The sequence below is a fragment of the Chrysemys picta genome, chromosome 11, assembly GCF_011386835.1.
Source record: "Chrysemys picta bellii isolate R12L10 chromosome 11, ASM1138683v2, whole genome shotgun sequence".
In the NCBI taxonomy this organism is placed as follows: Eukaryota; Metazoa; Chordata; order Testudines; family Emydidae; genus Chrysemys; species Chrysemys picta.
The window spans coordinates 65,657,459-65,673,591 of record NC_088801.1 but is presented as its reverse complement, the minus strand read 5'-3'; the positions used below and the strand labels follow the sequence as shown (position 1 = coordinate 65,673,591).

The following is a 16,133-nucleotide window of genomic DNA, read 5'->3' as shown; positions in this document are numbered from 1 at the left end:
CAACAGTGTGATGCTGTTGCAAAAAAAGCAAACATGATTCTGGGATGCATTAGCAGGTGTGTTGTGAGCAAGACACGAGAAGTCATTCTTCCGCTCTACTCTGCTCTGGTTAGGCCTCAGCTGGAGTATTATGTCCAGTTCTGGGCGCCGCATTTTAAAAAAGATGTGGAGAAATTGGAAAGGGTCCAAAGAAGAGCAACAAGAATGATTAAAGGTCTTGAGAACATGACCTATGAAGGAAGGCTGAAAGAACTGGGTTTGTTTAGTTTGGAGAAGAGAAGACTGAGAGGGGACATGATAGCAGTTTTCAGGTATCTAAAAGGGTGTCATGAGGAGGAGGGAGAGAACTTGTTCACCTTAGCCTCTAAGGATAGAACCAGAAACAATGGGTTTAAACTGCAGCAAGGGAGGTCTAGGTTGGACATTAGGAAAAAGTTCCTAACTGTCAGGGTGGTTAAACACTGGAACAAATTGCCTAGGGAGGTTGTGGAATCTCCGTCTCTGGAGATATTTAAGAGTAGGTTAGATAAATGTCTATCAGGGATGGTCTAGACAGTATTTGGTCCTGCCATGCGGGCAGGGGACTGGACTCGATGACCTCTCGAGGTCCCTTCCAGTCCTATAATCTATGATTCTATGATTCTATGTTGACCAATATGGGCTCATTGTTTCTTTGTACTCACCATTTGTCTATCTGTTGTCTTTTGTTTTACACTTGCAGCGATTTGGGGCAGGTCCAATCTTTTGTTCTGTGTTTGTACAGTGCCTAGCACAGTGGGGGCCCTGGTCTATGACAAGGGCTCAAAGTGGCTAGGGTAATACTACGTGTGACGAGGTGTGTAAAACTTACTCTACTACAGCCACAAAGGGGTTCCAGCACAGAGTAGCTGTGGCTATTTGGTTGACCAGCAAGAGTTGGGGTGAGAGAGATAGGGGAGGCTGGAGAAGCTGAGAACTACCCTACATCAGCAGCATACTTACAGAAAGCTGCCCAAGATGTAGGATCAGAAGCTCTGGTTGGACTGGAGTGAGACTGCTGAGGTATGGGGAGTAGAAGCCGTAAGGGGTTACTCCTTCCCCTATGCTCCTTGAGCTGAAGGAGAACTGTACTCCTTGCTGCCAGATCCAGGAGGAATACGACATAGGGATTTGAGATTAGCTGGAGTTGAACTAAGAGGCTAGGGAAACAGGGTCGTAAAGGTCTGATGTACTCCCAAGGAATCCATGACCAGATGAAAGAGGCTGAACTCCCCCTCAGAAGTTCACAAACCTTTTGTGCAGCTGGGGCTGAGTTGTGGGGGCCAGGGATGGATTTGTGGTTGTGCGTGCAAGCCATGCATAATTTGGCAGCGTCACATGGTTTCAACCTTAAACAAGACCTAACTCGGCAGTCTTTGTCTATCATTTGAGTTTTGGCATTTGTTTGAACCCAAATATCACAGCAAAACTTAGGGGGTACACTCGACTGAACACTTATCAACCAAAACTGCTGAATTGTGCACAGCTGTGATATTTACCTAAGGTGACATTTATACCGACACTGGGAGCTAACATCCTAACTCTTGCAAAAACATCAGGGCTTCGGTTTACATCTCCATTGAAACATGACACCTCCAATAGTACAGTATCTTAAGCACGCTCTCTGAAGCGCCCCATGTCGCAATGTCTCTGGAATGATGTGCCTCTTTCAGAACCAGCCTTGATTAACTTACGATCACAGCCCAAAGTGGTATCAGTTAGTCTTTCATAATTTCAGTGTTATTTTTTTAAATTTAAATATGCAAAAAAGAAGAGGTAATCCAGTTGGATTTATAAAGGAAGACCTCAGATTAGTTAGCTTCCTTGCAGAACAAGCTTCTAGTACATGTATCCTCATTTTGCCATTGCAGCTTTGCATTTGCCATCAGAGTGCATGTTGTGTTTCCTTGTCCACGACTTCACAAGTCTGCATTAAAAAATAATATCCTAGATGTGATAATGGAAAGCAATGCCACACTTAATGAGCTTTCCTTGATTTATCATCTGACATGACTGCATTTTGAGAGCTATACGCTTCATAAGTTTTCCAGGTGGTTTATTTCATGCATGCAGCTGTTCTTTGCTCTGTTTCCCTGCCTTGCATTAAAGTCTTTGATTCTGATTGGTAGAACCCCCCTGATTGCTGCAGGCGTGATTGGTGGACTCTTTATCATCATCATTGTGGGCCTGACGTTTGCCGTTTATGTTCGGCGGAAAAGCATAAAAAAGAAGAGGGCCTTGCGGAGGTTCCTGGAGACGGAGGTGAGGATATTTTCTGTTGTACCTCTCAGAAAAGCTGAATATTTGAAAAGAGGCAGAATATTGCTCTACTTTTTACACAGAACATATTAGGGTTCTAATCCAACCCCCACTGAGTCCCTGGAAACACTGCCATAGACTGGATTTATTGGATAGTGTGAATGAAGCTTCTCTAGGATATTAGTTTTCTATTGATGCATCCAGAGGTGCTGACTTTCTGATTTCCCAGGCATGCTCGAACCCCCCACTCCACCCCAGGCCCCGCCCCCACTCCACCCCTTCCCCCAAGGTCCTGCCTCTTCCCGCTCTGCCCCCGCCCTGCCTCTTCCCACCCCATTCCACCCCCTCCTCCAAGCATGCCCCGCCCTCACACTTCCGCTTTCTGCCCTCGCTCCCTCCCCTCCCCCCAGCGCCTCCTGCCCTCCACTGAACAGCTGATACTCTGTGTGTGGGAGTGAGAGGAGCTGATCAACAAGGCCCTTTGGCAGGCAGAAGGCACTGGGGGAAGGGGAAGGAGCTGATTGGCAGGGCCCATCAGTGGGTGCTGAGCACCCACTATTTTGTTTCGTGGGTGCTCTGGGGCTGGAGCACCCTTGGAGTCAGCACCTATGAATATATCAATTCATATATTTTTAATGATAAGGGAGCATTTTGATCATCTTCTCTGACATACATGTCCCAGTCCTGTTCCCAACAGAAAGTAGGCCCTAATTCATCTAATCACTTAATCATATATTCAAAGCCCATTGAAGACTCCAGATTTCTTCAGTGGATTTTGGATCAAGGCCCTTGCTGAAAGCAAATGGTGTTAAGCACATGCTTACGTACTGGAATGCTCATTTATTACATGCTTGTACAATGGGTAAGACAATGTGGCCTCAACCTGTTTGAGGCCTGTAAGTACGACCCCAATATAAATAATCACACAATTGCTTTGCTGACTCGGGAATTTACTCCTAAAACTTCCATTGAATCAGAAGGGAACTGGAGTAGGCCCATAGTCCCATTGGCAAAAAAGTGAGATGGAGCCATAGAACAAACTATTTGGGCTCAATGCAGCCTGCCTACCATCTTGGCTTCACAACTGGGGAGGAGGGATAGCTCAGTGGTTTGAGCATTGGCCTGCTAAACCCGGGTTTGTGAGTTCAGCCCTTGAGGGGGCCATTTAGGGATCTGGGGCAAAAAATCTGTCTGGGGATTGGCCCTGATTGGGGGGGGGGGGGGAAACAAGTCCCAATGCTCTTCAAAAGCTTTATTTTTGGTTAGAAATGCATATTTGATCATCATTAAAGTTTAATCTTAAATTTTCAGTGACAAATGAAGGTCGACACAGGATCACCTAAACCCTATGTGTCTGACACACTTTAAGAGATGCAGAGTATAGACCGATCCCTCTAAAGGAAAAAAAAAAGTCTAGGAAAACCAGCAATCATTGGTCGTCTGATTCCATTGTGTTATGACTGGTGTCATTGAGGTCTTGCTCCTGCTCCCATTGAATTCAGTGGCGTGAGATTGATCCCAAATGACTTCCATAGCAACATTGTGTTTTCATTAAGCTTCTTCCTGAATGGCTGCAACTCTAACCTGTGCCAGTTGGCAACCATCCCCAAGGGACTGCCCAGTGGCTGAGCACTTGTGACAGTTGCCATCTTGGCTGAGACACCATGGAGTGAACCAGGGACATCCACAGCTAAACATAGGAGTTTCTATAGCTTGAGCTAAAGAGCCAGGCTTTTTAGCTGAGGTCTGTAACAGATCCATAACCTCTGCAGATCAATACACACTGATCAATGGGTTATACCTCCACTCTTGTTATATCTCCTTCTTGCTGCTCTACACCCCAGCGTGCCCCTGTGCTGGTCAGCTGTTGGGGAGGGTGGAAGGAGCAAGGTACACCAACTCTTCATCTTCTAGGGTTGGCCTTAGACTGGGAGAATCCCTGGCATGGGTGAAACCCCAGATTCCATCTCCTTTGCACTGCCAGGGCAGCACAAAGGGGAATAGGAATTATTTGGGGGAAAGTTCTGTGGGAATCTAAGAAGTGAACCAGAGATTGTGGCCCTGTGTGTGTTCACCTTCTCCCATATCTCTATTTTTATTTATTTTTTACATTTGACCTACATCTTCCATCATAATGAGTACTGAAAAGTAAACTATATTGGGGAGGAAGAGGGAAGCAAACTATGAAAATATCGCTGTCAAATTCTCCGCATTCACTTGGCTTGTTGCTGTTTGTTTTTGTTGTGTATTTTCTTAAAGTACTTTTTAAAAGTAATTTCCAGCTACTGGTATTTCTTCTTGCACCAAAGCAGTTTGTTCAGCTAACGAAGTAGTCCATGATGCTCATAGAAGCATGATAATAGTGTTCAAACTGAAGAGCACAATGCACTTAGCCTTGTAAAAAGACACTTTGAAATACTGCAGTGGTTTCAAACCAATTTGAGTAGGAGTAGCCCTTAATTATTTTCCTTATCCTGAGAGAGGACAGGCTATTTGTCAGTGTTTAGAGTATTGTCCTTTTCATTTATTTTTCATTTCTTTTTAAAGAAACATTGTTTTTTAGTCAAAGGCTGTATGTTGCTGAGATCGGATGGCTTTTTGACTGAACATATATACCGTTGTACTTCATTCACAAACTTTGTTGGATCGTAATTCACAACGTTCCAATAAATTAGTTGGGGCTGTAAATTCTTGTTCTACTGCAGATGTTTTCTGCTTCTGAAAAGCTGCCCTCCTTTAAGGCACAACTAAAGCTTAGAACAGTCTTTCCCAAACTTTAACAACCTGCGAACCCCTTTCACTAAAATGTCAAGTCTCATGAACACCCTCCTAAAACTGAATATTTCCAGGAATTTTCTCCCTTACCTCAGCATAAATTATAAAAGCAGTGATCTTGGACATATAAAATTTGTATGTATGACATGCTTATTACACATTATTTATTAATTATTTATCATTACAGTATTTTTATTACATTATGAAAATGGTTGGTAACACTCTTCCAAGATCTCACTTTTGTAGCTTGTGTCGCTTTTGATTAAGCCTGTTATAAGACAAGGCTCCAATCAGAGGCACCAGTAGAAAAAGGCGGTGTGGGGGCAAAGCCCCCGCGCACCCCAGGACCAGGAGGGGCACCACTGGAAAAGTGGGGGGACCCCCCCATACTGGCGCCTCTGGCTCCTATGATTCATCAAGGAGTATCAGATTGGAAACAGCAGGAAGGTATTTAAGACGCCAACTCAAAGAGTTCCTCCTACACAAGCATTCAGGTCTTGAGCAGTCCAGGCAAACAACGCACGTTACAACAAAGCTTAAACTTGTTCTTCATAATCATTTAAAAACAACACTAGCAGCCTGTTTAATTTTAAAAACAGCAAAAAATATCCACCTCCCTTTCCAGTTCTTATAAGGAGCCTTGAAGTTTAAATCTCCTCAGTGTGATAGATGTGCTTGCTTTGATCTGCTTAGCTCTTGGAAGTCCCCAAGGCTCTGGGCTGTTGGCCCCATGCTTCCCGGGGTACCTATGGACAGCTCTGTCCACCATTAGGGAATTTTTTCCCGAGAATCCCCTGTAACATTTTGTGAACCCCCAGGGGTTCATGAATCCCAGTTTGGGAACCACTGGCTTAGAGCAATGAGCCTTACCCCGAAAAAGAGGATAAGAATTTGATGAACCAATAAGTCACAATTATTCAAAAGAAAAACAGCCACTTTAAAAGGGCACTAAAATTGCCAAAAATAGAATACGGTGCACTGATAATAAATGCTGTCTTTCCATCATATAGAAAACATTTATATTGCTGCAAGTAGCAAAAGTCATTGGGGACGTATTGTGACACTGATTCAGTTTCCAGTTCATAATGCCATCGTGCAGCCCCTAGTGGAAATTATGTACTCCATTAGAATCTTTCAGCTGGTTTCTGTTGGTTTTTTACTGGCCTGGACGGGGTTCACTTGAAGAATCGATAGCCCTGGCACCACTAGATCCATTGCTTTATTCTAATAACTAGTTAGCCAATTGGAATGAGTAGGAACCAGATGAAAATTTTCAACAGGAATTCTCACGAGCTCTTCCTGTGTCCAGTGTCTAATCCTGGTGGATTTTGATTTGCAGCTGGTGGAGCCCTTGACCCCAAGTGGCACAGCACCCAACCAAGCACAGCTTCGTATCCTGAAGGAAACTGAGCTAAAGCGAGTCAAGGTCCTTGGCTCTGGGGCCTTTGGAACCGTGTATAAGGCAAGTATCTTCACTAAACCTCATTGAGTGGCCTTATTTCTGTTTTGAACCCTACGGATCACTGAAAGTGTTACATCACAGTGTGGGACCCAGCTCTTGATGTCTTGAATCATAACCTGAGGTCCACATCCCACAGCCTGTCAGGGGAGTTCATCTCTGGGTATGATGATGCATCTTGAGTACACCTCTAGTTTCATCTGCTGATTTCAGCTTCACTTGGTATAGACACAAGGGTTATTCCATGTAGAGAAAAATAATGTCACACACAAACATGGCAAATATGCAGGGTAGATAGTCTTGATGTTAAAGAACAGGAATGGGATTTTGTGGTTCTATTTGTAGCTCAATAACTGATACAGTGTGCACATTATGCAAGCCAGTTAATTTCTATACCTCATTTGACCAAGTTGTAAAGTGGGTATAATAACAATTATCTTCCTTATATAATAATAGAAGCATAATTAGCTAAGCTTTGATCCTTTCCGCATTAAAAACAATGGCAAATCTCCCTTATGGTTTATTAAATACTTCAGATTCCACAGTTTAAAGGTCATAGTTAAAGTACTTAGAAGCACTAAGTAGAGTTGGTTGAAAAAGAAGTGGGGAAAATCACATTTTCAACATTTTGTAATTAAACTTGTGATGAAATTTCAAAATTCCAAGAAAACTGACCAGCACCTATAATTAAGGCTAAGATTTTATCATGGGTTATTTTTAGTAAAAGTCACGGACAATAAACAAAAATTCACGGAGCCCGTGACCTGTCCGTTACTTTACTAAAAATAACCGGGGGGCAGGGTTAGGTAGGGGGAAGAAATGGAGTCCCATGTGTGGGGGAACTGGCAGGCTGAACCCCCTGCCATGGCGGGGAGCACCACCTCAGCTCCAGCTGCCGCAGTGGCAGGCGCAGCCACGGGGGGCACATGGCCCCCACTCCAGAGCTAGCCACAGCTGCAGGACAGGGGTGCATGGCCCCGACTGCAGCCCCTGCTGAGCCCCAGCTGCAGCAGGCGGGGTGGGGGAGGAGCACACAGCCCTGGGAAGCCTCACGGGGGGCCCAGGGCCTCCCAGGCAGCTGCCGGGCCGGGGTGCACGGTCCCACTGCAGCCCGCAGCAGAAGACACAGGGGTGAGGTGCGCGGCCCCGGCTGAAGCCCCCGCCAAGCCTGGGAAGCCGCAGGGTCCTGGTACCATCCAGCCCCAGTTGCAGGGCAGGGGTGCACAGTCCGGCCTCCTCCTCCTGAAGCCCTAGAAGTCATGGAGGTCCTGTAAAGTCACGGAACGGTGACTGCTGTGACCTCCATGACCAAATCATAGCCTTACCTATAATTGTCTGAGAAGATGGAGGGGAGTGTGAGAACTGGTTAGGGAAAAAATCTTGTTTTTTCCTTTCTTTCCAATTTTGAAATTTCATCCACACTTCTAAATTCCCAAAATGTTGTTGACTCTAGTGCTAAGTACTATTCTCGCTGAGTGTCTCACTTGTTTCTTTTCCAACGTACATGCACGTAGAATGTAGGCACGCTTGAGCTGTGATCAATGCCGGTTTAGCTATGCTCCAACATCACAATCACCGAGAAAGCTGGGAAGGGGGAAAATGTTTCTTATAATTGCAGAACAAAGCACAGACAACATGGGATGTTTAAAAGTAAGGATCAGCTGCTCTCAAGCTCAGTTTAAAGCTTAAGTGTACTTTTCACTGGAGAAAATACATTTTGCAGAAGGGGGTATTGATCGTAGCATATCATGGTCTAGTCCATGCATGATGTGTATGATCCAGAGCGTGTGTGACCCTCCCCGCCCCACCTGTAACACCACCATCAGTGGCAGTTTGCTCCTGAGGCCTGGCAAGAAGACAGAAATTGCTCCTGGGAGTGTCTACCCTCCTCTGCCCAGCTGTTCCAGATCAGTCAATAACTGTCCCCTCACCCACCCAACAGGGACAGAGGGAGCACAGTGCTAGAGGAACAGAGCCCAGTACAGGCTCCTTGTGGAAGTGGGGCAGAGACATGCAGGCAGGAGCAACAGAGGTCAGAGCCAGGTGGCTGCAGAAAGGAACAAGGGCTGTACTTCTACAATGTGGCAAACAACGCCTTACACTAGGTAGCTGCGATAGGAAATGGGGCCCAGGGTGCTACAGCCAAAAAGGAACCCAGCCAAGCTCTCTGCTGCTGGTACCCATTCATTGTAAGTTGAGGCCTACCCAAAGTGACATTCCTAATTACGCCACTGGTTGGAAGCAATGCCGAGCAAAGGAACATGTACAGTTCTGCATGTCATAGACATGCTTATGTTATTGAGCTGTAATGGCTGAACAAAGAGTTTTCATGTCAAGAAGGTTCATTTACACTACAGTTTTGTCTTTGAATTTCCAATAGGGAGGATGTATCCAGCGGGGCCCTGCAGGGATCTGTCCTGGGTCTGTTACTAGTCAATATTTTCATTAATGGCTTGGAGAATGGCGTGGAGAATGTGTTTATAACATTTGCGGATAACAGCAAGCTGGGAAGGGTTACAAGCACTTTGGAGGACAGGATTAGATTTCAAAACAGCCCCGACAAATTAGAGAACTGATCTGAAATCAACAAGACGCAATTCAATAAAGACAAGTGCAAAGTACTGCATTTAGGAAGGAAAAATCAAATGCACTACTATAAAACGGGAAATAACTGGCTAGGCAGTAAGATTGCTGAAGAGGATCTGGGGGTTAGAGTGGACCACAAATTGGCTATGAGCCAACATATGCAGATGTGAAAAAGGCTAATATCATTCTGGGGTGTATTAATAGGACTGTCTTATGTAAGACATGGGAGGTAATTGTCCTGCTCTACTTGGCCCTGATGAGGCCTCAGCTGGAGTCCTGTGTCCAGTTTTGGGCACCACATTTTAAGAAAAATGTGGACAAATTGGAGAGAGTCCAGAGGAGAGCAACAAAAATGATAAAGTTTAGAAAACCTGATCTATGATGAAAGGTTAAAAAAACCTGGGCCTGTTTAGTCCTGAGAAAAAAAGACTGAGGGGGGAACTGAGAAGAGGCTTCAAATATGTTAAGGGCTGTTATAAAGAGGACAGTTTGTTGTCCATGGCCAGTGAAGGTAGGACAAGAAATAATCAGCTAAATCTGCAGCAAGGGAGATTTAGATTAGATATTAGGAGAAACCTTTGTAACTCTAAGGGTAGCTAAGCTCTGGAATAAGCTTCGAAGGGAGTGGGATCACTGGAGGTTTTTAAGAACAGGTTGGACAAACATCTGTCAGGGACGGTCTAGGTTTACTTAGTCCTACCTCGGTGCAGGGGCTGAACTAAATGACCTCTTGAGGTCCCTTCCAGCCCTACATTGCTATGATTCAATGCACTTACAGTCTGTGTTTTGAGTTTTAATGTTCCTTGCTGAACTGGATATTGTATAATGAAAAGAAACCTAGCCATGAAGAAAGATTTAACAATTGGTGTGGAGTTAATTTTTGTATCTTTTTTCCCTAGGGTATTTGGGTTCCCGAAGGAGAAACAGTAAAGATTCCTGTGGCTATTAAAATCCTTAATGAGACGACTGGTCCCAAGGCAAATGTGGAGTTCATGGATGTAAGTAAGAGATGTACAGCCTCTCTGACTGTGCCTATATATAACATGCTAGTGCTGACAGTGGGGAAAAAAATCAGTCTGTAATCGTCACAAATTGTAAAGGTAATGTTCTACCTCATTTTTTTTTCTTTATATTTCAGTGTTAAACGGAGGCCTGTATAAGGGCACTAGGTGCCCTGAAACTTAATTAAGTCTGTATCTATTCTACGATCCCCGTGCTCATGTACACATATTTGTGCTAGCTCGTATCTACCTAGCATGTGTGTAAATAGCAGTGTAGTCATGGTAGCACTGGCAGCAGCATAAAGTATAAAGCCACCTAAAAGCAGTGGGTATGTCTTGGGCAGAGCTCGGCCATACCTCTGCTGCCGCTACCCATGTTACCATAGCTATTTATACTTGTGCTAGCTAGCTGACAGCTAACGCTAGTGTATGCACACAAGCAGGGGAATCCGCTCCTAGCATAGACGTAGCCTGATGTTACAACACAGTACCCTCAGTAGCAACAGCGTCAGGTTTCGTATACAACCCTTGGCTCTCCCACACCTCCCCCCCCATTTTGGGAACTTATTCTCGGCCTTCTCTATATGGCAATCTTCAAAAGTAAGGCTCACAACATCAGATGTGTTAAATCAGCCGCGCTCTAAGGAAGCCAGTGCAGGTAGGCAGGTATACACCAGCAGAGGATCTGCCCCTAAACATTTATCATACCTAGGTCATTATAGAAAACTACCCCAGAACACTGGGGTAAAGCCAAATGCCACAATATAGAAAGGGCCAGATTCTCCAGTCTGGCCTTACAATGACTGGAGGTAGCTGGTGGACAACTCCCTTTATGCAGAGGTAGTCTCCACTGGAGCGCTGTCTACCATGCTCCCTTAGAGGAAAGGGGTAGGACATGTGTGTAAAGGTGGCATGGTGGAACAGCTGGCATGAGGTCCTCAGTGGCAAAAGTCAGTGTAGGTCCCTGACTGCTCTAACTTCCTCAGGCACCAGGCAATGAGGGTCCGGGAGCTGCAATAAGCAACCATGTTTAAACAGGGGAAAGTAACTGAGTATATTGGACTTTTTATTAGCTCATCAGTTTTAATAATCTAGAGCAAGGGTTCTCAAACTGGGACGGGACCCCAAAGTGGGTCACGACCCCGTTTTAATGGGTCGCCAGGGCTGGCTTAGACTTGCTGGGGCCCAGGGTTAAAGCCGAAGCCTGGGTGGTGGGGCTCAGGTTACAGGCCTTCTGCCTGCGGCTGAAGCCTTTTGGCTTTGGCTTTGCCCCCCCACACCTCCCCCCCATGGGGCGGTGGGGCTTGGGCTTTAACACAAACACCCCCACCTGGGGTGGTAGGGCTTGGGTGGGCTCAGCTTTTGGTGCCCCCTCCTGGGGTCTTGTAGTAATTTTTGTTGTCGGAAGAGGGTCGCGGGTGCAATGAAGTTTGAGAACCTCTGATCTAGAGTGTTGTTAGTGAGAGGTTGGGATTATATTTTTATAAATAAGTTTTATATTCATGGAGTCCGTAAGTGCAATTTTCAGCTCAGTGCTAAGAGAAAAGGTCACTGACATTAGGAACATGTTTGTCTCCTGCAATGACAATATTTTGACAGTCCATATGAGTTTTCTACTTGTTTTTGGCAAGCCCTAAATTATAAAATTCCTCTGCTGAACTGGGAAATCACTGAAGACTTTTGCATTTCTAAGGTTGTGTGTGTGTGTGTAACTTGATTAGCATTAATGATAGCAGAAACCAAATGGAGACTGTGCTCCCATCATGTGGTCTACTCTGTCATTGAGAAACCAGCAGAAACGTACAATTACAGCTTCAGCTATTTCAGACAAATTACCATGTGTGAACTCTCAGGCAGTCAGGCTAACACTGAGATCAAGGTATTTTCAATGCTTTTCAGAGCACTGCACAGTTCATGCTGATGACATCAATAATCATTGTTCACAAACAAAGAAGTAAGCAAAAGTAGGCCATATTGACTTCTGCTCTGATAGAAACACCCAGTGGAGGAGGGCTAAGGAGGATCGAATGTTTACTTAATGGGCAAAATAACTGTCAGGCTTCTAAGTGAGTAGTAATAACTATAGATATTTGAAACATTAGGGCCCTGATGCATCATAGTCAAGCCTTCCTGTGAAATAAATGTGCAAAGAACGAAGGGCCATTCAGTGGGAACTGAGCCTCTCTACTTAATGGCAGAATTCAACTCTATGGGCCAAAATCTCAGCCAGTGTAAATCTGGCACACCTTCATTCACATCAGTGGAGCTACGTAGTTCACGCCAGCTGAGTATCTGGCCCTGTCTGTTTATAAAGTATAAAATAAGAAAACAATCCTATCTAATTGTGCATACATAATGCTTGTCATCCCTTGATCTCAAAGCAGCTCAGGAAGGATTGTGATGTGTAAAGATGGGGGTACTGGGCACCGAGAGGGGAAGTGACTTGTCTGAGGTCAGTATCAGAGCCAGGCATAAGACCCTGATTCCCAGAGCAATGCTTTATTCACTGGACCACTGCCTCCAGTGCATATGTCATAACATTTGATACATTGCTCAGGAATAAGGGATGTCTCCTTATCCTTCTAGAAAGTTATAACAGTAGCATGTATCAAAAGCAGTCATGTTAGGCTCAGTCCCACTTTAAATTATGGTCCCTTAGGAGCCTGTTTCTCCCCCTGTCCTCCAGTGGTCACAAAGTGGAGAAAATTTAAAGATGAGTCTTCTTAGTTCTAACATCTAAAAACTCTGGCCCAGATTGCCAGCTGTAGCTCTGTTGGAGTCCGTAGAGTGACAAGGGACAGCAAAACGGAGAGAGCATTAGCTTAACATGACATCCTTCAATAGATGCTGCTATAATACAGGGGTCGCAGCGACCACCTGTATCCCTGAGGACTTTCTATAACTTAGGATAATTATTTGTGGCAGCAGAGTCAATCTCATTCTTTAGAAGTAACCACCAATGCCCATTTTATTGTGATCTGTTGGCAGAGATTTTTTTCCCCTACATCTTTTGTGTTTTGGAATAAACAGGAACCCAATCCTGCTCTCACTTGTAGCTTTTTTAAAAAATGTATTTATGTAAGAGAGTTAGGTCTTGCCTGCACTTAAAAGTTTTGCCACTTTCATCATGCCAGCCTAGTGCTTTGAGATATACTGATAAAAACTGATTATAAGAACTGGGTATTATTATTATTTTTAGTGTCAATTCAGTTGTGCCAATATAAAAGTGCTTATGTCAGTTGATCTTATTCCGGTTTGGTGAAGCAAGATAAGCTATAATGATATAAAACTAAAAGTATAACTCCATCTACACTGAGATTTTTCTTGGCATAACAATGTCGGCAAACTATCACACCCCAATAACATTATTATGCCTACAAAACTTTAAGTCAAAGCAATTATGTTGTCCTGGAAAAGCATTTTTACAGACATTCCTAATGGCTTGGTTAGTTAAAAGCACTTAGCCAACAACGTTCTGCAAGTATACAGTATAACTGTGCCTCTTGTCAGGAATTATTAACATTGTGATGTGTATGCTTGTACCTTGCACTTAAAACTGTTAAGTTTAGCATTGCTGTCTGAGAGTGTATGTAACAAGTAGAATCCATCGTAAACTTCATTTTGATTCATGTACACAATGGTGTGTCTTAGGTCATTTGAGTGACATGAACGATGTACAGAAATATCCAGTATCCCGTACAAAACCGAGAGATTAGCAGTAGGGCCCATTGGTTCTTGTTAAAACTTTTAATGTCGACAGAAAGCAAGTCAGAGAGTGCTTTATGAGCAGTTGAGATTCTGCTAAATGTTGCACTAAAAGAGAATAAGGCATGGCAATTTGGCAACTGGGCTGTCATTTCAGCAGCCTTGAACACCTGCTAATGGATCCATAATGCCTATAATGGTATAATGCAACATGTTAGCACGTGGCATAGACAACCCCCTCCTCCTGTCAGGCAATACTGAGTGTCTTACCAAAATACATCCCTAACTTCAGATATTTCTTCAAAGAAGTATAGCAGATAGTATTTTCCTTGTTTTCTTTACACATTCCTGGTACAGTTCTTTCCGTCTGTTTCTTCCACCTATCACCATAGTCACAAGTGTCTTCCAGTGCTGAATAAAGCAAAGGAAAATTCCATTAAGTGGCCCATACTTCTTCTTCCTCTCCAGGAGGCAGCGGGAATTATATCTGTGTGTGAACGTCCAACTTCCTCTCCTTAGTGAAGGTAGTTGCTGCTGTTGTGGGAAGACAAGGTTCAGGAGTTCTGCACTTAGTTGTGAAGTGCGTGGTTCATTTCAGCTATTCACAGCCTATGATTACTTGCCTGAGTCACATGGCATTGCTTCTGCTCTCTGATTGGAAGACCACATTTCATCTGCACCACATCACCAATGGAATTGATGGAGCAATATCTCTTGCAGCTGGTCTCTCTGAAAGCAGATGTTGGGGCAAAGTAGCTGATGTATCCTGAAGGCACAGGAGGCAACAGGAGGGAACCGAACTCCCCCCGCCCCCCGTTTGCCAAAAGCTGGCTGCAGTAAGAGAACATGTAGGTCCTGGGTATTGATATGTAGGAGGAGAGGACAGTTATCGAGGGGAGGCAGAGGAGGCCCACAGCTGGCTGAGTCAATAATGTTTAAGCAGCAGTCTATAATTTCCATGTGGCGCAAACTCCCTTCCCACCTCAAATTATTTGATGCCATCATGAATTCCTAACAAGCCATGTAGTTATTGGCCCAATCAGATGGCTTTACATCAAGGCAAAGAGATAAGTAAAACTAGGGTTATTATGGGTTTCCAAGTTATGTTGCAATTAGAAAGCATAATGCATCTTCTGTGATGCTAAAAATATACTAGTTTGTCACAGGCTATCAAGTGGGCCCTTGATCTCATCAACAATAAGCTCCGTGTTTTCAGGAGGTGATCTCGCGAGCTATGATTTTATCCAGCAGGTTGATCCATTTACAAGTTTAATCTAACCTCTCTGAATTTAAGCGTTCCATTATCTGTTAGAAAATAATTAGAAGCTGCAAGCTGAAGTCTGCATACACAGAGATCCTTGGGAGTCCCTAAGCTCATTGAGATGAAGACAGTTTGACTGATGCTGGTCAGCCGATATTGGGCCAGAAGCTAATAATAGAAGGCAAATGCTGCTTAGCTACGTGAGAAAGTTAACTTGGGAAAAATTAAACTGAAGGGTTTGGGATTTATGATTAGAAATAAATTTTCCATTCTCATTTGTTTCATGGTAAGAGAACTGCAAAGGGAGTCAGTCTGTTTTATGACTTTATAATTAAGATCTAGGGAGCTTCTTGACTTCAGCCAGACTTATTGTTGTTCCCTGCAATCCCTAGGAATAGCCAGCCAGCAGTGACAAGGAGAGTGTTTATTAAGCAATATGTAAAGATAGTAAATAAAATTGTCCCGTGATTTAGCAAGTGCCATGTCTCCAAGCATGTGGTAAATACATTAAACCTGCATTGAGGGGTGGTGTTGATTATAATGAGAGAGAAAAGATGAAGGTTTGTCCAGCCTAAAGAACTAGATTAATAAGGCCGCCAATCTGCTGCTTTAACTGCAAAATGGAAGAGAAGCGGTTTCTCTGAAAACGTAGACACCTTTTATAGCAAAGGCAAACTGTTCTGTTTTGTAAGGCACATGCTGTGAATGCGCACTGTTCATTGCTGAACCGGTATTCGCTTCACAAGTTTGAAGTGAATAGTCACCAGCCGAAATAGAGAAGGTGAAATAAAGTGGCATTCAAAAGCCTACAGTGAGAGAAGCTCTCAGACTTCAACTATTATTTCACGCAAGAGGATTGCGTGGCCTTTCTGGACAAATCACACCATTTTCTGTGCAGAGCGGCTAGATAACTGTGTGAGAAGCACTTTGGAGATGCAGCTAGGCTCTATCTTCTCATCACTGTTCCCAACTTTCTGTGTTTTCCAGTATTTGTGCTGGGTTGGGAAGCAGGTTGAAGAGTTTGGACTCTCATCACTGTCCCTTGCCAACCATTCTATGGTCCTAATCC

General features: G+C 44.1%; 1 protein-coding gene across 9 annotated transcripts in view; it reads left to right on the top strand.

Annotated features, from left to right (window-relative positions):
• ERBB4 (erb-b2 receptor tyrosine kinase 4) overlaps positions 1–16,133 on the top strand; it is a 986,993-nt gene that overhangs the window by 805,304 nt on the left and 165,556 nt on the right. For all 9 annotated transcript variants that reach the window (XM_005279678.5, XM_005279676.4, XM_005279680.5 and 6 more), the window contains 3 exons: positions 2,148–2,280; positions 6,392–6,514; positions 9,997–10,095. In XM_005279678.5, coding sequence (XP_005279735.2) covers positions 2,148–2,280; positions 6,392–6,514; positions 9,997–10,095 — 355 coding nt within the window. The remainder of the gene's footprint in view (positions 1–2,147; positions 2,281–6,391; positions 6,515–9,996; positions 10,096–16,133) is intronic.